Genomic DNA, 23,458 nt, shown 5'->3' on the forward strand with positions numbered 1-23,458 from the left:
TTTTATCTAAATTGATTTCAATTTTATTGTTTTTATATAGCAATACAACAGTAAATGGCAAAATTGTAAAAGCTGCTCCATTTTAAAATGTATTCGGAGGGAAGGCAGAAGGGTCTCAGTACGGCCTGTACTGAGCACGGCAAGAGTACTTGTTCCGCATCACATAGTTGTCATCTGGACACACAACACAAACAGTTATTAGAGAAGATTCATATGAAGCAGGTACATCACTTACACTATATAAATCTTCAAATGTTTTTTGCATGATGCATAATTAATATCTAGATCACATATTTTTCAGACATCCCTCCCATTCTGATGATGCAAACTATTTCACAGTGTTAACAATGTAAACAAGTGAAGAGGTGGATTTGTGACTTTTGGGGTACACACTCATCACAGTAAATCATATCACTGCAGAGTCTAATATTTACATGGCTCATTTCATTTCTTCCAACTATTAACAAACAGTGATGTGTGATTTCACTGTGCAAGACCTTACTTAGAGAGTGGCGTTGATGGTTGCCAATAGAGAAGCCTGGGTCTGGAGGGGGGAAAAAACGACATGACGCACTTGATGATAAATTGGATCATATCAATGTTTTTTACATCTTTACTAATTTATAGAGGTCTTAATTTGGTTGGGAGCCACATAAAGATTACAGTGTTAACTAAAGTATTATCAAAATGAAACATAGGAATCAAACTGTATGCTACACCTTTGGTCGTAGTCGTACAATAAGACTGTCCAGCCAGCTGAGGTGCAGTGTAGCCTCTGGGGAAATCTTGAGAAACAATGCAGTCATAAGGAACCAATGTTCTTACAAAGAATAGGTAAAACAACACATAATCTAGGCACATTTAGAGTTGATTGACAGAGCACAAGGGCAAAGCATCTAATCACAAGGGGCCGTATTCACAAAGAATTTTAAGGCTAAAAGTAGCTCCTAACTGGCGAATTCAGGAGCAACTCCTAATTTTTCTCACTAAAAGTAATTCACAAAGCATTTTAGACGTAAAAGTAGCACCTAAGTCTGGGACAGCTTAAAAGAAGTTGAGAGGACTCCTAACTCGCGATGTTTTGAAGTCCTATGCAGCTACAGGAGCTTCCAATCGCGAGGGAACAATTTTGCATTGTAGGCATAACTAAGGATGCAATAACGCCACCAACAACCAAAACTACTCATTCTCAACATGTAAATATGTCTCATTGTGAATCAAATTAAAATGTTCTCCTCTTTGCAAACGTATAGGCATAGGCAGATTAATTTAATAATGTTGCAAAGATAGGCTACTGCATCAATCCGTATGTTTCATTATGCTACTAGGCTATTTGTTTTGCCTTACTCTTTATTCATTTAGGCTAGGCCTTTTTATTCAGTTATTCATCATCTTCCGTCCTTTACACTACTTGTGTAGCACACGCATTCTCAGACCTGTCACTCATCATCGTAAGGGAGGTGTTTGGAATGATTCCAGCGTTACAATCATCAGCCAATCAAGGTGGCCACTTCAGTCAAGCTCGTGCATGAGTAATGACGTCATCTATAGCAACGAAGACTCACTCTTAGTTTAGGAGTTGTTATTTTTCCTTACTAAGAGTAGGTCTGAAAGGCTTTGTGAATAACTTTTAAGAGAAAACTCCTAGCTAAAATCTTTTAGTGCGATTTAGGAGTACTCCTAGTGGTAAGATAAAAGGCTTTGTGAATACGGCCCCAGATATTTACCTCTTTGAAAATATGGCTCCCTGAAATGTGGCTTCTTGTATGGATACTGGTAATTCTCACACCTTTCAAATCCAGTTGGTTCTAGTAGAAACAAACAAAAATTGCATGTGAGTGACGTGAAAATCATACCACTTTTTGTTTACAGCAGGGGTCTCAAACTCAAATGAGCTGGGGGCCACTTCTGCCAACGTCATCTAATTGAAGGGCCGGCTATATCTGAAAATGCAATGGTTTTTTTTTTCAAATACCACACAAAACTGCAAACAGAAAGTGCAAGTATTTTTATCTCTTTTTAGACACCTGTGCTAGCAACCTTAGCTTATAAATAAAATAATGATAAAATAAATATTAATACAAATTATGAAACAAACAAAAAGCATAAAAACAGGTATTTCCTCTCATAACTTATTTAAACCTGCATGGCAAACTTTAGGCACCAGGGTTAAGAAAACACCACCATTGGATTTTGACATCAAAATTTCAAAAGGTTTGAAAGTAGTCAGAGATAAAGTCCTACTGTAAATATAAAAATCTAACAAAAGTTTATGAAGGGGGTACATGTAACCATCTAATTTGCCAGTGGATAGCAAGCACCTCAAATAATGCACCTTTCAGTAAATACTGGATGTTGAACATATTTGAGCAGGTTTACTTTCTTTTTTGTCATATTACCCATATAACAAATTAACAGGAAAACAGTAGGCCTAAGATGTAAACCAACAATAGTAAACTATTACTAGCCTATAACTACAAACCGTTATTATAGGCCTACAATAATGTACCCTGGTCTAATCAGTTCCTATCATGGGTGACTTTGTAATTCTTCAGAGCCCTAGTTTTACTACCCCTGCTACAGATAGTCCTTGGGTTATAAATTAAATGAGAGTGTGGGAGAAATACGATGACCACCAGGGGCATGTAAACACAAAAGGCCCTCTCTTGATGCAGTGTCTTGGTTTGTCAGTTCTGTTTTATTGTAGAAACATGGCAGACTGTGGAGGGGCACCCATTCATTCAGCATTTAGGCATTAGGCACACTTAAATACAACTACTGTAAATGAGTTACAAAATCCCAAACCAAACACACAGACCAAAAACAATAAATACAACACACACACACACACACACTCTATGCATAGTTCAGAATCCAACTTGTTTTTGTGATTTCATGTTTAAAATGATGGTTTAACTCTCACCTCCATAGCAATGCGGAATCATCAAGGGGCTTTCAGGGAGTGAGGAGCAGCCAGCCCTCCCTTTCTGGAGTCTCCATCTAGTGACTGTGTGAAGGTTTATAGTTAGGGTGGGAGAGAGTGAAGTAGTGTGATGTGAAAGGGATGAGGTCAGGTAGAATCAGAGCGTCCATGTTTCGTCCTTTTGCTGTTACCTGAATCCTTAGTATTCCTTGGTTGCTGGTACATCACACTGGTGGCCAGATCTTGTCCGCCAAAACTCTGATTCACACCTACAAGACAGAAACATGTCACTGGATGAGAAGGAATGGCGTGCATGAATAAATTGATTTGAAATGGATACATTTAATTGACCATGTAAAGCCACAGTCAGAAAGGAAGAGACTAGCAGTGCTACGACAAAGTTAAACTAATCTCAACATCTGAGGTGACCAGCAGCTGTCTATACGTGGCTTATACATAAAGGACACTGCAATACAAATGACTGTAAAACAAATCACAAATCAAGCAAGCAACTAGCCAAACAAAAACATAAGTCTGCAAACACACACTCAAATACTCACAAATGTATTCTATGTACACTTAAAGATTGTAGAGATGCACCGATATGGAATTTTAGGGCCGATAACGATAACCGATATTTATTGGTTTGTTGTGGCCGATACCGATACGATAACCGATAATATTACTCTTGAAAAGACCTCCGGAGCCGCATGCGGCTCTTTGATCCCTCTGATGCGGCTCAGCTTTTGAAAATAATTAATGAGTATTTCATTAAAATGTATTTTATTTTAGTTCATTTTCAAAATGTAATATTGTAGGTCTATCTGAGTAATTTAGCCTATATAACTTTCCACCTCACTTGACTCCGTAACCGTAGCCTGCACAATATTGTTACATTCGCGGTTTGTTGCCAAGTCAATATCAAACAAAAATATAGCTGCAAGCAGCAATGAGGGGGCCAAGCAGAATAGGCCGGAGTAGCCACGGCGACAAGATAGAACTCAGCAGACACACGCAATCAACACTTTCAACAAGTGTCACATCAACATAACTGATTTTGTATGGCTGAAACAGGGCTGAGTATTGCCACAGCCTCCGCCAGCCAGCCCCCCACTTAATCACCCCTGCCCGTCCCACCCCGTCCCGCCCCGCCTCGCCCTACCGCGCACCAGGCACAGCGCTACGGGTGGGCCTGGATGGGCCTAGGCCCACCCACTTTTCAACAGGCCCACCCAGAACTTTTCTTAAAAAAAAAAAAAAACTTTTAATATAGTCGTTGTTTAGGTACCTTAAACGTGCACAAACGGTCTCGTTGTATCGCTGCAACCAGGAGATGAAGGATAGCTGAGATCCATAACACCTAGCACATCTCTATGGCTTAATAATGGCTTCTGAAATGTTTTGTTTTTTTTGCAATGCAGCTTGTTGATATTGTGATCGTTGATCCGATTTGCATTAAAGGGCCTAATGGGTGTGATTGATCTTTATGAGCTCTCTTGGAGCATGTTTTACATGACGTTGTCAATGAACAAGTTCTGTGCCCGAGGTGTAGGCCTAGTAGCCAGCTGATTTTGCCAGGGCTTCAGCCCCGAATGTATTTTGTACAGTTGACTAACAAATATGAAACCATTATTCCGATCGCGCATTGAAACTTTGAGATGAGATGGACGTGACACGGGTGAACTCACTCTTCTTCATGCAGCAGATTTAACATGAACGTTACCTTCCATAACACATAATTTGGAACGTAGGGTACGTGCGCACGCGAGGTTGGGCATGTCATTGTTTGCATTTAATATTTGGTATAGGCCTACGTTACAAGGAAATCATGAAGTCATCAATAACAAGGTGGTGGTGGAGTTATCCTGTTCTCGTCATTTAGACTAGCCTACAAGTTCAGGTTTGTTATCAGCCTCGAGCTGGCCAAACAGTGGTGGCCTGCTTTGCCTAGTTGTAAAATCGAATTAGGGAGTCTTCAATGTTCCCTTCTCCCTAAGCTAAGCATAACAAACCATATAATGCATATTGCTATTTAAAAGCCACTCTGCTAGGTGGCTATATAGTTCGTTTCTAGCAAACAGAAAATGTCAAGATAGCTAAATGTCATTACATCCTCTAATTGTCAAAATGTTATTGTCCATAATATTTAATAAATGTGGTGCAAATGAGGCTTGAGTCAGTGGATTCATTTATGAAAAGTGAGCAGCAAGTCAGGCAAAATGGGAATTATGAAAACCGTTTAGACTCTATGGGCTAAGCCCCGAATGTTTTCAACTGCCCTGCATATTGATTGAAACTGTCGGGCAGTGTGATTGATCTGTATTGTTGAAAACCTAAAACAAATGAAATATTCGACTTCATGTTATACAAGCAGAACTAAACTATGTTTGGGGGAAATATTAGATTCCCACTTTTACAGCCTATAGGCCTTAGGTCTATTCGAGAGATGCGCTAAAGCACAGCAGCCAGCAGGTATGGTGCGTAATGGAGATTCCAAAGCGCTCTTATTTGGTCAGAACCAAGGACAGTGATCGAGGATAGGTACGTCCGTCCTTTTTACAATGCAACAAACTATTTAAAAGGCATCAAGCTATTCAAATCTCTATTATGTAAGCACAAATAATATAACAGTATATTAGTCAGTCATTTTTATTAGGTTAAACAGTGATTTGATAAAGTTTTTTTTTAAGGCCCACCCACAATTGGTCTGGCCCATCCAAAACTGGAATCCTGGCGCCGTGCCTGCCGCGCACTCATTAGAATGAACTGGATGGAACATGTTGTCATCAGTTTCACATCCAAAAATAAAAGATCGTTAAAACACATCGCAACTACAGATCAAAATGCAATATTGCTAATTGCAGCACCCCCTACAGGTCAAAGGTCAACATATTTTTTGAGCGTCTTCTTAATGGGGTTCTGAACCTATGTAGTAAGTTTGGTTATGATACATGGCAGGGTTGCTGAGCTATGAGCTCACTTCCTGTTTGGCGGCTTCACCGCAAATTTCGATTGGCTGTTACAGCCGAATGCTACTGTCAATCGTTCTAAAAAGCGATGCACTGATGAGGCATGGTCTGAAGATGGTCTCTGCCAATTTTGGTGAGGATCCGCTGAAATTTGTGACCTGCGAAAACTGGTACGTGTTTTTGATTAAATCCAATATGGCGGCCGAATCAATTACAATGACATCACAAGTTGGCTTGGGTCACCTTAAGGACCTCCAACAGTATTACCAGACACCAATAGTGCGTTTTAATTTTAAGCACAACTGCAGCAACAGCCCAAAAGGCATGTTTCGCAAATTTCGATTGGATATTTCGGATGAACGGTTATAGTTCCGAAGACAAAACACCACAACTTTTGTGAGACTTGGTCTGAAGATCAAGTTTGGTGACGATCGGACAAAATTTGTGACCTGTGAAGTTTTTGTTTCACTTTCACAAAAATCCAATATGGCGGAAAATCCGTCATGGCAGAAAATGACGTCATAGGGTGCGTTGAACTCGGCTTGGTCCAAGGAATCCAACGATACCTCATTTTTAAAAATTGGGTCAACGGGTCAGAAGTTACGTGCGTGAACGCAAGTCCAACTTTGGCCTGTTGGTGGCGCTAGAGCGCTTGAGGTGCCAACATGAAACTTGGTGAAATGAATCATGGGACTGTCCCAAATCGGTGTGCCAAATTTCACAACTTTTCACCAGACGGTTCTACTTCAATGGCAGAGGAATAATAATAAGAAAACTAACAAACACAATGGTTGACTTCAATAATGACTTCAATGGCAGAGGAATAATAATAAGAAAACTAACAAACACAATGGTTGCCTCGCAGCTTCGCTGCTTGGCCCCCAATCACCGATTTCCCTCCATTTCAGTCAACGAGAACACTTTGTTATTGTTGATGTGTGCACTTGCTGTAGGCTAGATAAGGAAAATGTCAAAAAGGAAACGTCAGCAACCACAGCTTGCGAGCGCGAACACAAGCGGGCTGAAATGGGAAAGTTTCCATCCAAAGACTGATTCTGAAAACGCGAAATGAACTGCCCGTTATATATCGCACACTGCAACGAGTTAGTAGGCTATTGCTGTGTTAACCCTGTTTGGTTCCACTTGCATGTGAGAAATCTCTCACATATGAAAAATATAAAGACAAACCTGCGCTCACGTTTAAGGGTAATTTCGGGCAAAACTGTCACATCCATAACGCCAACACAATGCCATGGTATTTAGTTGCCGTTATGGATATGACAGTTTTGAGTGCACAGTTGCCCTTAAATGGTGACAGCCTCAATTCTTGCATGAAACTTCACCTCACTGAATATGAGCCAGCCAGACTCCAAGGCCATCACCAAATCTAATATCTGGTATGCCTAATGTTCAATTTCGCCAATGACATGTCAACGAAAATTAAGTGTTGTGTTGTTAACTATGATTTTACATTGCATACCAAAGGACACTGGAAAAATAGGGGGTGGTGTTTAGCCTACAGTACATGGGAAGCCTAAGGTCTATACTACTGTCATTCCAGTTTACATTTCAAGTTACTTGCACATTAGGCCTACTTTTAAAACGAGTAGAAAATGTATTTAAAAATCCTCTGTTGAATGAAAGTAACTGTATGTTAAATATCCAAACTTTTTTTTTGTAACCGTCTTTATGTGGCTCTTCTGAGATAAAAAAAAAATGGTAAAAGTGGCTCTCCAGGCAAAAAAGGTTGCCGACCCCTGGCCTAGCCCTACAGTATGTGTGGCTCCTTTCAGTGAACTGACGTCAGTGAATAGCGAGTGAGTGGCTAGAGAGTATGAATCGTTTTAATTTAGGACTAAACGCTCATAAACGGCTCAGCTGGGAATAAGCTACAGTATAGTGACCAAATCAGAGTTTGTGAGGGAAACTTAGGTTTAGTTTCAACTGCGGGTAACTGAATAAAGCTGCAACTCCTTAGACTGTATCTTATGTCCGTCTACTCTGTTGCGCACAACCTGCTGCAGCAGAAATGAAAGGCTTTAGCCCCGAAGGTTTTAATAACTTATTATGATTACCTGTCTGGAACTGAAGCAGGAATGGTTAGCATATTTCTAGGTAGTAATACAAAACCCAAGCTAACGTAATGCAAATATAATACTAAAACCCAACTTAGAACTAGGCCTACTTATGTACTCGTCCCACTAACGAGTTTGCTTGTTTGTTTCCCCGACCAGCGCGGTAAAGTGCAAACACACCAGCACAAGACGGCTCTAGATAGGGCTGAGCTCCGCTCTGGTAAGGTTAAATGGCGGATCATTCACGAGACGATTTTGAGATGCAGATTCCCAAATGAACGCATATCCACAGATTTTGTTAGAGTTTGTAGAGTGGTGAAATACATTCACACCGCTGACATTATATTGAGGAAAAAGTATAGCCAACCAAGCTCAAGTAGCTCAGTGTAGCCAGACGGACCTTATACGTAGGCCTAAATTAGGACTTTATCGGCCAGAATTCTGTTATCGGACCGATAATAATATTTTAATTTTTTCACTTATCGGCCAATAATATATCGGCCGCCGATATATCGTGGATCCCTAAAAGATTGTACCTATTTTTGACAAAAACACGTTTACCTGCACCTCCATAGCAGCGTGGAGCCTTCGGGTGGGGGGTAGACATCATGTAGCAGTCCGCCCTCCTTTTCTGGGGTCTCAAACTAGTGACTGTGAGAAGGTTTATGTTTAGGGAGGGTGGGAGAGAAGAAAGTAGTGAGATATGAAGGAGATGAGCATTATTGCCTCAACACTCCAAGGTTACCTGAATTTTGGGCATTCCTTGGTTGCTGGTACACATCACTGGTGGCTGGATCTTGCCAATTTGAACTCACAAGAGAGACATGCCTCACTGGAAGAAAGGGAATGACATATGTATAAATTGATTTGAATTAAATTAATACTAAAAAGACATGTCACTGGATGAGATGGAACATCATACATGAATAAATTCATTAGAATTAATTGAATAACATGATTTCAGCAGTTTAGCATAAGGGAAGCTATAATACAAATACAGTAAATGACAGCGAATGTCTGCAAACACAACTGAAAGAAATGTTTTCTATGCATATTTAATGATCTTTCTTCTTGTCAAGAAATCATTGTGCTTAAAATGATACTTCCACATTCACCTCGACAACAGTGTGAAGGCTTTGTTGGGGTGACAGGTGGCAGATAGAGGTCATCCCTTAGCCTAGAAATCTAGACGCACCCTAGCGGCGGCAAATTAATTTGCTCAGCCTGTACGTCTAGTATCAAACCATAGGGATTTCTATTGGCTGACGCCGTGGACGTCATCCAATCACAGCGCTCTATTTTGTTAGAGAGTCTTAAGGCGGGCTTAACAGGATAACGACAGTCCTGCAACGGTGAACAACAAGTAAGGTGGCTATGGCGAACGAAGAGCGGTTGTTTGAATCGGTGTTGGCGTCAACTTTGGAGGAGTTGGACTTGTGCTTTTCTTTGAAAGTTGAGCAACACAATGCACTTAAGTCATTCCTTTCGAAAAAGCATGTATTTGCCGTTTTGCCGACCGGATAAGGATATGGTCGTAGCGCTGGCCTATTGCATGCCTAGGCAGTTTGAAAGACAATTCTCTGCCCGCCCCTTGGATTAAGCGAGGTGAATGGTTCGATTCCAGACTATACATTTCAATGATCTAGGATGGCCCGCCAGGCTAGTCATCCCTCCTTTCCTGGAAGCTCCACCTGGTCACTGAGATAGTTTATATTTAGAATGGGAGAGAGTGAATAAGTGTGCTGTGAAGGATATGAATGCAGGTAACATCAGAGCATCCATGGGTCATCTGTGTCCTTCTACTGTTACCTGAATTCTGAGCATTCCCACATTGCTGGTACATCTCATTGGTGGTTGGATCGTGCTTGCCAAAGCTCTGATTATAAGACGGACCTATAAGACAGACACGTCACTGAAAAAGAGGAAATGCCAAAAATAATTGCAGGTAGTCCTCAGGTTGGAAACGAGATCCATGTCTAAGAGTGGGTGAGAAATATGGTGGCCACCAAGCGGCATACAAACATAAAAGGCCCTCTTTTAATTCAGTATTTTGGTTTGTCCATTCTGTGTTCCCGTAGAAACATGACAGACTCTGTGGAGGCGGATCTGTTCCCTTTGTAGATATAAAGCACTAATTCTAATGAAAATGTGACAAATAGTATTTACACGCTATTTAGTTAATTTTTACCCGCTTATAGTTAATTTTTGTTTATAGATCATCCTTAATCTAATCCTACACAATGTGCCTTTAAAATAGCAGGCTAGGTTCTCCGTTCCTAATGCCAATGGACAAATGCAGCCTAGCAACGATTCATGAGTATTACAAGGTATTGTGTGATTCATTATGGACCATCTTATTTAACACATTTGTTTATCAGAAATCAAAATGAATGCAACAAATACATGTAAACTAAAGTATTATCAAAATGAAACATAGGAATCAAACTGTATGCTACACCTTTGGTCGTAGTCGTACAATAAGACTGTCCAGCCAGCTGAGGTGCAGTGTAGCCTCTGGGGAAATCTTGAGAAACAATGCAGTCATAAGGAACCAATGTTCTTACAAAGAATAGGAAAAAAACACACATAATCTAGGCACATTTAGAGTTGATTGACAGAGCACTAGGCAAAGCATCTAATCACCAGATATTTACCTCTTGTGACAAAATGTGGCTCCCTGAAATGTGGCTCCTGGTATGTACACTGGTAATTGAGGCGATTCTCACACCTGTCAAATCCAGTTGGTTCTAGTAGAAACAAACAAAAATTGTATGTGAGTAATGTGAAAATTAATACCACTTTTTGTTTACAGTGACAATTTCCATGAAACCTAATCATAACCGACAAACTCTTATTTAAAATAAATAAATTTCAGTACAATACACAAAACAGACAGACAAACAAAACCCTATGTCTACATCACACCACACACACAAATATATTCAATGTACAGTTAACGATACGACTCGTTTTACAGAAATCAATATCCTTAGAATTACACTTCAACACTCACCTCCATAGCAGGATGGATTCATCATGAGGGTGTTATGCGGAAGGTAGTGGTCACCCCTCTTTTCCTGTAATCTCCATCTAGTGACTGGGAAAAGGTTTCTAATTAGAGTGGGAGAGTGTGACGTACAGTAGTGAGATAAGATCAGGTAGCATCAGAGCATCTACTTCTCATTCTTGGATCATTCCCTGAATTGTGAGCATTTCTTGGTTGCTGGTACATCTCCATGGTGGCTGGATATTGCTCGCTAAAGTGCTGATTCAGACCTATGAGACAGAGACACGTCACTAGATGAGAGGTAATGGCGTACATGAATACATTCAAACATGTATATTTAAACCTGGGTTTTTAGTTTTAATTAATCAATGTACTTATAATTATACGTCCACCTTCACCTCCATAGCAGTGTACAGCCTTCATGGGGGTTTCAAGCAGTGGGTAGCAGTCAGCCCTCCTCTCCTGGAGTCTCCACCTAGTGACTGTGTGAAGGTATTTGTTTAGGATGGAAGAGAGTGAAGTCATGTGACGTGGTCAAGTAGCATCATAGCATCCCTGTCTTCACCTGTAGTTACATATACCTGAAATCTGGGTATTCCTTGGTTGCTGGCATTTCTGATTGTCGGCTGTATTCTGCTTGCTAAAGCTCTGATTCAACCCTGTAAGAGACACACCTCACTGAATGAAAAGGAACCTCGTTCATGAATAAATTCATAACAATAAAATAAATACATTAATTTGAACATCTATAGGACACTATAATATAAATAAATTGTTGTTATTACACGGCTCTTCAGAGTGCTGCAGAAAGTTCCATTCACATGAATGGAACTTCCGTGGAACGTTCGGTGGTCTGTTAAATCTATATAATCACCAGCAAAGTATATAAAAATCACCGCTGTCAGTGGCAATGGGTTTTGTGCTTCTAATTAACGTCTTTCATAACACTCTGCAAGAAGTCGGTTCGCCTCTGCTGCACGTTGGGGTTCTGTTCTCCCTATCGGGACTTATTTTCTGATAATTACCGGTGGACAATACATTATCCCTTACTGAATAAATTACAAAGAAAACAGCTGAACAGACAAGGAAAAACCTACATATAAATACACACAGAGAAACAGATATCTAGATGTAACATTAACCACCATTGTAGTGTGAAGGCTTTGTAGGGGTGGCAGGTGATAAGTAGTAGTCAGACCTTTGCTGGAGTCTCCACCTAGTGACTATGAGAAAGTTTTTGTTTAGGATGGGAGAGACTGAAACAGATGAGGTCAGGTAGCATCAGAGCATTCATATCTTGTTACCTGAATTCTGGCCATTCCTTGGTTGCTGGTACATCTCCTTGGTGGTCGGATCTTGCTTGCTAAAGTTCCGATTTAGACCTTTAAGAAAAATACAACTCACTGAATGAGGGAGAATCCCATAAATTACCTCAGATAGAGCCCCAGTTTTAACATGATCTATTCCGTTCATCTGTTTCTAAATCAAATTTATACTTAAGAGTCATTGCTTGAGAAAACCAGACAAAGGTCGGAAGATGGGGTTGGCCAAATCGGCTCATACTTTGTATGTGTGATAGGTATGTGGAACTATGAACAGCCATATGATTAAAACCCTCCAGCTATTTTTCGTTTCTGAGTTCTGGGGCCCCCCTTGGAGACCCTTGAAAATCAAGCAATTTATGGCTGAAAATGACTGGTTTTGCCTGATTTTCTCGTGCAATGACTCTTAAGTTGGACAGGTACACATCCTACAGTTAATCTTAAATGTGACTTAGTGATTGCCTTATCAACTGAGTGACTTTGTGCCTGAGTTTAAGAGTTATAAATCCCCGCGCAAACTAACTGTCAGACAGGTTAGGTTATGCCTGGGTGGACCCAGGCATGGATTTTGGATTTCTTTGACAGACGTATCACATTCCCTTTATCCAAAGAGTAAAAGAACAGTATAAATCCAGTATTTGGACTTTACAGGCTGTGAACAAGAGAAACAAAGCCTGTACAACCACTAGATTTATACTGCTATTTTACAATTACGGAGTTAAACTCATATAGTGGTGTCACATAAGGACCCTGTTTATGTTGCAAAGCATTTGTAATGACATTTGACTAAAATCTGCCATCATAGCATTGTTTTGTAGCCGCCTGGCTGCGCTAGGTACTAGCAGGATAACTCAAGCTATTTTTTTTCCCTACCAACAGTACTCGGTGACCTATGTATTGTATAGTTATAGTGGATGGAATCCACTATCTTGAAATCTCCTGGCTTCTTCTTCTTATAACCTTTTCTTTTTACCTTTTCAAGAATGTACGTTAAGCGGTTAGAGTCACATTCAGACATGTTGAAATAACTGTTCTGAAAGTCTAGAGTGGGGCAAGAGAGTTATTATTTCTGATTTTTTAAAAAGTTTATACTTTTTGAGAAATAGGGGATTAAAAATGTTAAAAAGCTCATTTTTCCCCCAGACTTGAATGACTGTGATGTCATAATGGCCTAAAGCCAGCTGCGCTCGTTAAGCTCCCAGAGTAGTTCCCGGGCTAATCAGAACACTCGCACAGGTGTCACCTGTGAATCCAACTGTCTCAGCTTCTAATGCATACAATCTGGTGCTCCCTAAAACTACACATCCTGTTTAAGTGTTAAGTCACAGCCATATCTCATGCTTTGAGCATTATATCTCCAGAACGGCTTGACGCATATGCTTCAAATTTGGTACAACTGTTTGTATGGACTCAAAGATAAAGTGAGTTGATGTTGGAGGTCAAAGGTCAAGTCCATGAATACTCTGAGCGCGATATCTCAAGAATGCCTTGATATACATGCCTGAAATTTGGTATGAGTGTTTGTATGGACTCAAAGATGAAATGAATTGATGTTGGCGGTCAAAGGTCAAATGTCAAGTTCAAAAACATCTTGAGTGTTATATCTCAAGAACGCCTTGACACACAAGGTTTTTTGGTACAAGGGGTTGTATGAACCCAAAGATTAAGTGATTCAATGTTTTTTTCAGGAATCTCCCACCAACATTAAGCCAGCAGCTTTCCATCCACTACTGTAATTCCTCTGGCATTACATTTCTAGTATTGTTTTTGAGAAATTGCTATGTTTAAAGTTATAGTTCAACCGTCACCTCCATAGCAGTGCAGAACCTTCAAGGGGTTGTCAGGCAGTGGGTAGCAGTCAGCCCTCCTCTCCTGGAGTCTCCACCTAGTGACTGTCAGAATGTTTATGTTTACGGTTGTAAAAGAGTAAATAATGTGACTTGAAAAAGAGGATGTACCTTATTACTGTAGATAGAATCTGAGATTCCAGGGGCCCTATTTTGACGATCTAAAAGGCATGTGCTTTTTGTGCATTTAGGGTGGGTCCAGTCCACTTTTGCTAGTTTGATGGTGGATCAAGTGATCAGATGCCAGGCGCATGGTTAAAAAAGGGTTTCTTAATCATGGATGTGTTTTGGGCGTAACATCCATTAAGCCAATAAAAGTACCATCTCCCTTTAAGAATAAGGGGCGCTTGGACCATGGCATGTTGGTATTATAATGATGAATGAACACATCTCTGCAGAAGGAATCTGCTTGCATGCACGACCGTCTATGCATCAGCAGGATTCCACCAAAGTTTGTTTTGCATAAACAGGTGTGTGTGTGTGACAAGCAGGGTGCACACACGCCTGTACTTGCATAGTGATTTGAAGCTGTAGGCAAACGACAAAACAAGGTCCTACAATAGTAATATACTTTCACAGAAATGATTGACAAGGGGTTACCAAAAACAACAACAACAAAAATGGCTGAAAAAAGCAACACTTACCAACATTATTTGAATGACTAACTTAAAATAATAAAAGACATTATCCAAGCATACTAGTGCAGTCTTTTTTATTGCGCTGGTAGGGACTCATTGTTAAGGTTTAGCCACTAGGCAGATCACAAGTCTTACTGACAGTGTGCTCTCAATATAAAAGTAAAATACTGCATGTTTCACTTCAGACCAAGTTTTTTTTGGTCAGTGTTGCTATCATTTTCAGTGGCAATGTGAAAATGAGAACAAGCAATGTGCGATCGATGCACCTGACCACACCTCATTTTACAACAGAAGTGTCAAAGTCTGTGGGTGCGCAAGCTCATTTGCTATTTAGACAACATAGGCACCATGCAGGATAATGTTAACTGCGATGACATAAACTAGTAAAGCGCTGTTGTGTTGCGCCGCAATATACTGAACATAAGATAGGCCCCCAAGGCTCTTCCCTTCACAGTTATTGTACATTACAAACAAAGTCTGCAAAAACATATACTGTATGTTATATAGTCAGAGAACTTTGCTTTCGAGAAATCTATATGCTTAAAATTATTCCATAACATTCACCTCCATAGAAGTGTGGAGTCTTCCAGGAAGTAGCGGGCTGTGGGTAGTTGACCCTCCATTCCTTAGGTCTCCAACTAGTGACTGAGAAGGTTTATATTTAGGATGTGTATGAAGGTATACAATGCAACCATGTCTCATCTCTCTGAGGTTACCTGGTATTTGGGCTTTCCTTGGCTGTTGGTACATCGCCTTGGTGGCTAGATCTTCGCTGCTAAATCTCTGATTCACACCTATAAGAGAGAAACCCCTTATTGTGAGATGAAATGCCGCAGATGAGTTGATCTGAACAAAACAAACACATTCCCTTCAATTTATCATCGAATAAAAAACACTGTAATACAAGTGCACTCTGGACAGCTCCAGCTTTATAAAATGGTCTGGTAGTCTGTCTCCCAACATGAACAGAACAATAAATGTCTGGTCCCACACAACTGTCATGAGAGCTTTAAAGACTTTGCTCTGTCTCTTTGCTTTCTGGTGTGACCTTTTGGGGGCTGTGATGGTGGCAGCTCGACACCCCAGGCGTTGGCGACGTGCGCCAGCAGCAGGCAGGTGATGCGGCGATGGGCCAAGGCGTTCCAGTGCACCCCGTCCTTCATGCGGTGCTGCAGGCTGAAGCGGAACTGGAAGTGTAGGTCCAGCACGTCCAGGCCGTACACGCTGGCCAGCGTGGCGCTGCAGTAGTTGGCCTCGATGATATCGAAACACAGCGACGGGCCAAACTCCACAATCTAGGGATAAGGAGACATGCCTCTAAACAGCTGAGTATCTATCAATGTTTTAGCTTAGCAACGTTTTGAGTGACACAAAGAATGAAGGATGAAATACAGTATGTTACAATATGAAATAGAAATTAATTTAAAAACGTTAATGTTAAAAGGAACCATATGTAAGAAATGCATTTCAGTTAATCATAAAATGGCCCTGATATGTCACTAGACATTAACAAATCATGTTCATTTCAAATACTTATATCACTGACAACAGTAGTCCGGCCAGGATATTGCCATTTAAAAAGTGAAGTTGCAGCCCTCAACTGATGTTGTGTTTTGTCATGTAATGTTGTGTTTTGGCCTGATGCGCCACCCTCTACCTATCTACTAATTACAAAGTCAGTAGTGTTTTGGCATCCGGGTTGGCAACCTCGAGTCAGGGGGGAGGGGGAGGGGATACACCCTCACAATTAGCGCCTGAACTTCTCTCAACTAATAAATGCAATGAGTTTTCATCTTTTTTTAAAGGTAAAATTGACAAAATCAGACTCAACATATCTGCTCAATTACAAATTCAACAACCTGAACTTCCAGCAACAAACAGAGGGAAACTAAACTTGATGTCAGAGTTCAGCTTGATAGACTACGAAACACTTGAAAAAACGGTACAGAATCTCAGCTCTTCCACATGTGTCTTAGACACTCTGCCTACCAATTTCTTCAAAACTGTTTTTCACCTCATAGCGGCGGATGTCCTTCAAATTGTAAATGTATCACTGCTGTCTGGCACTTTTCCTAAGTCACTGAAAACAGCTGTTGTAAAGCCACTTGTCAAGAAGAATAACCTGGATGCCTCCATGCTAAACAATTACAGGCCCATATCCAATCTGCCTTTTATTGGCAAAATTATTGAAAAAGTAGTCTTTAATCAATTAACCACCTTCCTAACATCAAATGGGTATTTTGATTACTTTCAGTCTGGTTTTCGGGCAAATCACAGCACTGAAACAGCTCTCATTAAAGTTTCCAATGACATACGCCTCAACACAGATTCAGGTAAAACATCAGTCCTAGTGCTACTGGACCTTAGTGCAGCATTTGACACTGTTGATCACAATATTTTACTACACAGACTAGAACACTGGGTTGGATTTACAGGCATAGTTATCAGCTGGATAAAATCATATCTACAAGAAAGGAGCTTCTTTGTTGCCATCGGAAACTGTACCTCAACACCAACGTCCTTGACCTGTGGTGTTCCCCAGGGGTCAATCTTGGGGCCACTATTATTCAACCTCTATATGCTCCCACTTGGACAAATCATTCAAAATAATTTGATTTCATATCATAGCTATGCAGATGACACACAAATTTACTTAGCTCTATCACCAAACGACTATGGTCCTCTTGAATCTATGTGTCAGTGTATAGAACAAATCAACACCTGGATGTCTCAAAATTTTCTTCAGCTGAACAAAGAAAAAACTGAAGTAATTATATTTGGTAAAAATGAGGAAAGACTTAGGGTTGCCACTCTCCTTGGCACAAAAGGGTTGAAGGCAAAGGATACTGTTAAAAATCTTGGTGTATTAATTGACAGTGATCTAAATTTCAACAGCCACATGAAAGCGATAACTAAATCAGCTTTTTACCACCTCAAAAATATTGCCAAACTCAGAGGGCTGATGTCAAAATATGACTTAGAAAAACTCATTCATGCATTTATCTCCAGCAGAGTTGATTACTGCAATGGACTGTTCACAGGCCTTCCTAAAAAGACTATTAAACAGCTTCAGGTGATACAAAATGCAGCAGCTAGGATTCTAACAAAAACTAAAAGAACTGACCACATTACTCCAATTCTTAAGTCCTTGCACTGGCTTCCAGTAAGTCACAGAATTGACTTTAAAGCACTATTGCTTGTTTATAAATCAGTAAATGGAGCAGGACCTAAATACTTGTCAGACATGCTTCAGCAGTACACACCTTCTCGTCCCCTCAGGTCCCAGGTGAAAAACCTGCTAGTAAAACCTACAGTTAGAACTAAACATGGTGAAGCAGCTTTTAGCTGCTATGCGGCTCAGCTGTGGAACCAACTTTCGGATGACATCAAAAAGGCCCCAACTGTAGCCAGTTTTAAATCTAGACTTAAGACCAAACTGTTCTCAGATGCTTTCTGCTAACTGTGCCGAGTAACAAATTCTGAATCTGCCTTGATAATTATTCTACTTTGTCTTTTATTACTTTTTTTTACTACTTTTGCCTTTGTTTTGCTTACTAATTATTCTTTATTTTTAAATGATTTTACCTTGTTTTATGTTTCCTTTTTATTATGATCTTTACCTTTTAACTATTCTTTGACTATATTCCCCCTCTATGCTTTTATTTGTTATTATTGTTTGGTTTTGTTTATGTAAAGCACATTGAATGACCTCTGTGTATGAAATGCGCTATATAAATAAACTTGACTTGACTTGACTTGACTACAGTAATTTGAAAGTGATTGCAGTACCAGTTTTAGCCACAATCTTACATATGGTTCCTTTAAGTTCAGGACAATGGATTTTTTCAAGTTATTTTACAGGTACTGAAGAAACCTCAATATAACCTGAGTCTTGTTTATGTAGACATATAACTTCATAATATTACACAACTGGATAACTGAAGCTTATAGACGTAGTAAAAATGGCAATATGAATTTTGTCAAAATGATTCATGCGTGTTTGTGTGAATAAGACAATAAGAATGCATATTTGAAACAGTCTACCTCTGGTACCAGAAAGCCACCAATAATGGTTTTGCCCAGAGGCATGGTCAAGTTCCAGATGATCAAAGCCTCATCTGGGAGGATGGTTCTCAGCTTTCCGAAAAACGTGTTTAGATTTTCCAAGTAGTCTGGCTCCCACTGTCGCCCATATCTTAGTGTACATTAACAAAGAACATGTGTGAAACTGTCAGGTCAAACACTTTGAAAAGACACTTTATGATGGCAGACCCCATGGTGATGAATACCTGGAGACGTCCCACACGCAAGAGTTGACGATGACCAAGTCTGGTTTGAGACCGTTTTTGAAGTCTTCCAAAATTCTCTGCACATACTCAGAATATACGCGAGTGATAAAATAAAAGCGAACAAGGTGATGGTCCGAAGTGTATTCTCTGACCTCCTTGTACTGCGTTCCATTGGACATCGGTCCTTTTCTGCCACCTTCAAGAAGCTCATCCTTTTCAAATTGCTCCTCTCCCTGGGAATACAAAGAAACAGTACATCCAGAAAATATTCAGACTCATTTACTTTTTTCCAATTTTGTGTCGCCTTTAAGCAAAATTGTTTTAAATGCTAAGGTTTAACTTCATGCATTTTTATTTGATGCTTGTTTCACTAACCTAGTCCTGTCTAGCAAGGAAAAATAGGGTAACACGCATTTAAAAACACACCATGCTGCTCTGCTCTCTCCCGTCCTTCCACCCCATTATCTGCATGATGAATTTGACTGACCCAACTCCTCTTCGCCCCATTTTTCAAACCTTCCGTTACCATCTCTGTAATGTTGCCTTGGCTGTGTAGCAGCCTAGGAATGTATTTCCATTTTAAAATACAGAATCCCCATCTGCATTATCAGAATTAATACCAGGCCAACTGAAACATTACTACCTTACCTTGTTCTTTAGTTGAGACAGGGACAGGTAGTTATCTTTCTGTAACAGCAGCACAAGATCTTTATATACCCCACGCTGAACTGGAGGAGAAAAATAGTGGTTTATTAGCATGGTGTGTTACTGGCGTGTCATGTTGACCAATTGTCCAATTTACAGAGATTTTAGACCTTAAGCTTTCTGTAGCCTACTTTGTGGTGGTTTGGTACTCACATGAACTACCTAGGACAACAACAAATTTGTTGTGGAGCAGGCCGCTGGCTTGCTGATGGGTCACATGTGGAGTCTTCATGTCCATCGCTCTATTTTTTTTAGAAATATATAATAGACATTGTGTCTTTCTTGACGAATCTTATAAAATAAGACTAAAATGCTATATTCCCTTCATGTAGGTCTATGTTTGTGTTCTACAAGTCACCACTATAGCAAAATAGCTATCTTACCTGATCATACCTCCGCTCATGCAAGCACGCCAAGCTTTAAAAACGAATTGAAACTGAATTTAAAATGCTGAGTCTGCAGTCGAGGCTGCCGAAAGTGTAGACTTGGTGGTGGTGAGGGCTAATCCGATAGCTGTTGGCTGAGTTTAATATTCCAGCATTCTATCTCATTTAGATTGGCCTACCCACCTTGGTTTGGAAAGCCTTGACCTAACCACAATCGTGCCTGCACCTACAAGTAGGCCTATCCGTAGGCTACACGCGTTGGCGTGGCATTGCATGCTGAACAAGCGATTGCCAGAGAATGTCTAATATCCGTAGACGGGCTCTGCTGTTGCTATGTTTTTTTGTTTTTTTTTAGTGCGATTGTGAACAGTGCAATATTCATGAATTCATTCATTTTAATATTCAAATAATCTATAGACTTATAATCAAGTCAGAGAGGGCATTAGAACGTGTGGACCTTTGCTTTTATGAGACAATTAGTTGGTTGAGCCTTTTAAAGAAATTAAGACCAAGGTTTTCACGGTGGAAAATTGTGTTTACGTTTTTACTACAGTGTCGCCTACTGAGCAAGGTCAAGGTTCTGGAGGGCAATTTGAAATGATGTGATCACAGTCACTGTAGAAAGGGTGCTGTTCATGTTGTTCAAGGCCAACAGAGGGAGCCTATTGTTGCCATCGCTTGACAACAAAGTTTCTGAGCATTAGTATTTTACACTGGCACACAGAAAATTGTGCAGGAGTTATCAGAGGAAGTATGTGTAGCAATCACCATCAAACTTCTCTTTTTGGCAACCACATTTAATTGCCAAATGCCATAAACTGTCAGTCATGCCCCGGGGCCCTTCCTTATCCTTATCGATATTTTTTACAGTCTATGGGTCGGATCTGTCATTTGGGTAAGCTAAGAAATACATATTTGATTATTTTGGAATGTATTGGCAGTGTAGGTAGAATGTGGCATTTATAAGTTTGAATTTAACAGTTTATGTTTCCCCAGCAGTGATGCTGTTTAATTACTTTATCATGGCCAGAAAATTTCTCAGATGCGTTGGTGCTGCTGGCTATGTGTAGCATATGTTTCTGAAAATCAGAGAAACATACTGTTCCAACCATTTGCTTAATCAGCTCATTCCAACTAGCACAACCCCTCAGCCAGGTAGGCCTTTACCAGTGAAGCACATGTCCTAAGCAAGGGCGCGTTTCCCAAAACCATAACAATTATTTGTAGCTAAATTCTTCTCAGTAATGTCTATACAATGTGCAGACAAAAAAAGGTGTTTAAGATCCTGATACAGCACATCCTGATCTCCAGCTGTCTCCTGATAGGAAAGAAATGAGTGGAGGAAGCAACCTGCAAAATCTCACTGATAACCAAAAGATTTACAAAGGCTCACTCTGTCCTGGGAAAGCAGTGCTTCACTGCTGGTAGATTCTACTATGAGGTGCAGGTCAGTGGGAAGACCAGGTGGTCATTAGGGGTAACCAAAGAGTCCATTAAGAGGGGAGGCCGCATTTCAAGGAAATCTGGGAATGGACTTTGGGCTGGATTATGCGGCAGATTTGGTTTCGTTTTATGATGCAGACAGATGGAATAAGGTCCACACTTTGAGAGGTTTCCCCTTCAAGGAGAACATCTATCCATAATTCTTTCTCGGTGCTCCAGCGTCGTCTACACTGCTCATCGGCAGTCCAGGCTTAACACAACTGTAAACGCAAATCTGACATGAAAACAATTTTTTTTTACATTTTTTTTTTAACTTGAGGAACCGCCTTCATCTACTGTATGCTGAGAGCTCTAAAACATGTCACATACCCTATATTAATAATAAAAGATTATCTTACGGCAATGTTATTTGTCATTTTTCATGGCTTTATTTTATTCTATATATTATTTACAGATCAATTCAGATATTGGCCTTACTTTAACCAGTGCACAAATTACAAAATCACTTGATGAGTCTCCTGCATGAGCTAAACCATGGTGCGAGAGCACTGAACTGGCCCACCCATGTTTGTGCATACAGTAGGATCTTGCTCATGGTATTCATTAACAATTAGATTTGACCTCTAAATTACGGTCGTATCACTGAGCCAGGTTCTTATTTAATTATAATAATGTCAAATTTTCTTTTACCTTTTTTAACAGATTGTGTCTGGTTGAATTATTGTGTAAAGGTCAAATGTTTGCTTTGGCCACAATGTTTTGAAAGAATCACATCAGAGTGCTGGGCAGGAGCTGAGGTTAACAGTTTTAAGAAATAAAGCATGACAAAAAATACAATACAAATAGAAAAGACAGGTCAAAACATATCACAAGATCCATTCATCTTGGGCATACTGAGTATTAGAGCTATCTGAAACATTAGACAAAGTCATTCCACCAGTGTTTATGTCACATGTGGCTGTTGCAACTGCAGTAAAACTTCAGTTTTTGGTAGTCATGCTGCCTTCCTCCTCAAAATTCAGGAAGACAGATAACAGCGGCACACCTTCCTGTTCTACCTTGCTGCGATCTCTGTGTGCAGAGGGAAGTGTGAAGAGGTGTTGGGAGAGGAGGAGAATGTCTGGGTACATTATGAAAATCCAGATGTTTGTGAGAAATACAGCATAAACCAAGACAAAAGGACACTGATGGTTTATGAGCATATGCCCAAGTCACTGTCAACAGTTATAGCCTCCTGACTACCAGCAGTTCAATTTTGTCCTCTCTAGAGGACCTTTATAAACCGGAATATCTCCCACACCATACATTCTACTGAGCTAATTCCTTTTGTTCTCTAAAGAGGACATTTAGGGCTTTTGAATGGTATCACATGTATGGGGGTGGGGTTTTGGGAACTTCCTCTTTCTCTTCAAAGAAAATGGTGGCCATCACCAAAAGGACATTTTATGGAAAGAAGAAAAGTAAGTGCTTAATCAAGTTAGTTGAGCATTTAACATTTAAAATGTTGTTGTTGTTTTTTCTATGAATCTCTTAAAAACACTTAAAATAATTTTCTGAAGTAATGTAACAATGTTTTACCATCATAGGAGAGTGTTAAACAATTGTCCTCCGCAGTGGACATTTGTAGTTACTACCTCCATTTTGTTCTCTATTTTACTTATCCTTACATTATTTGATTCAGTTTTATGTGTACGGTGTTATGAAGTCCACTGAAATGGACACTTTATATTTCTTAAATAAAAACATTTTTTTCAAAAAAAAAGTTTTCAGTTTGCTCATTGTCTTCCAAACTATTGGGGAAGTTAAGAAAAAAAAGAATTTGGAGATATTTTTTTTCTTGGTAGTCAGGAGGAT

The 23,458-nt window shown here is 39.9% G+C and overlaps 1 protein-coding gene across 1 annotated transcript; it reads right to left on the reverse strand.

Moving 5' to 3' along the window:
• Positions 1-115: 115 nt before the first annotated feature.
• On the reverse strand, positions 116-20,007 carry LOC143127097 (PC-esterase domain-containing protein 1A-like). Its single transcript, XM_076288402.1, has 10 exons — positions 19,929-20,007; positions 19,719-19,798; positions 19,071-19,303; positions 18,826-18,976; positions 15,830-16,076; positions 15,498-15,575; positions 11,145-11,243; positions 9,777-9,860; positions 3,115-3,192; positions 116-174 (listed from the first exon to the last, which is right to left on the reverse strand). Exons 1-10 carry the CDS (start codon positions 20,005-20,007, stop codon positions 116-118), a joined length of 1,188 nt encoding a protein of 395 aa, XP_076144517.1.
• Between the last annotated feature and the right edge of the window lie 3,451 nt (positions 20,008-23,458).

Source organism: Alosa pseudoharengus, unplaced genomic scaffold, assembly GCF_046254945.1.
Source record: "Alosa pseudoharengus isolate Yale_2024_CS ecotype anadromous, Long Island Sound unplaced genomic scaffold, YU_APseudo_1.1 YU_APseudo_1.1_scf_17, whole genome shotgun sequence".
In the NCBI taxonomy this organism is placed as follows: Eukaryota; Metazoa; Chordata; class Actinopteri; order Clupeiformes; family Clupeidae; genus Alosa; species Alosa pseudoharengus.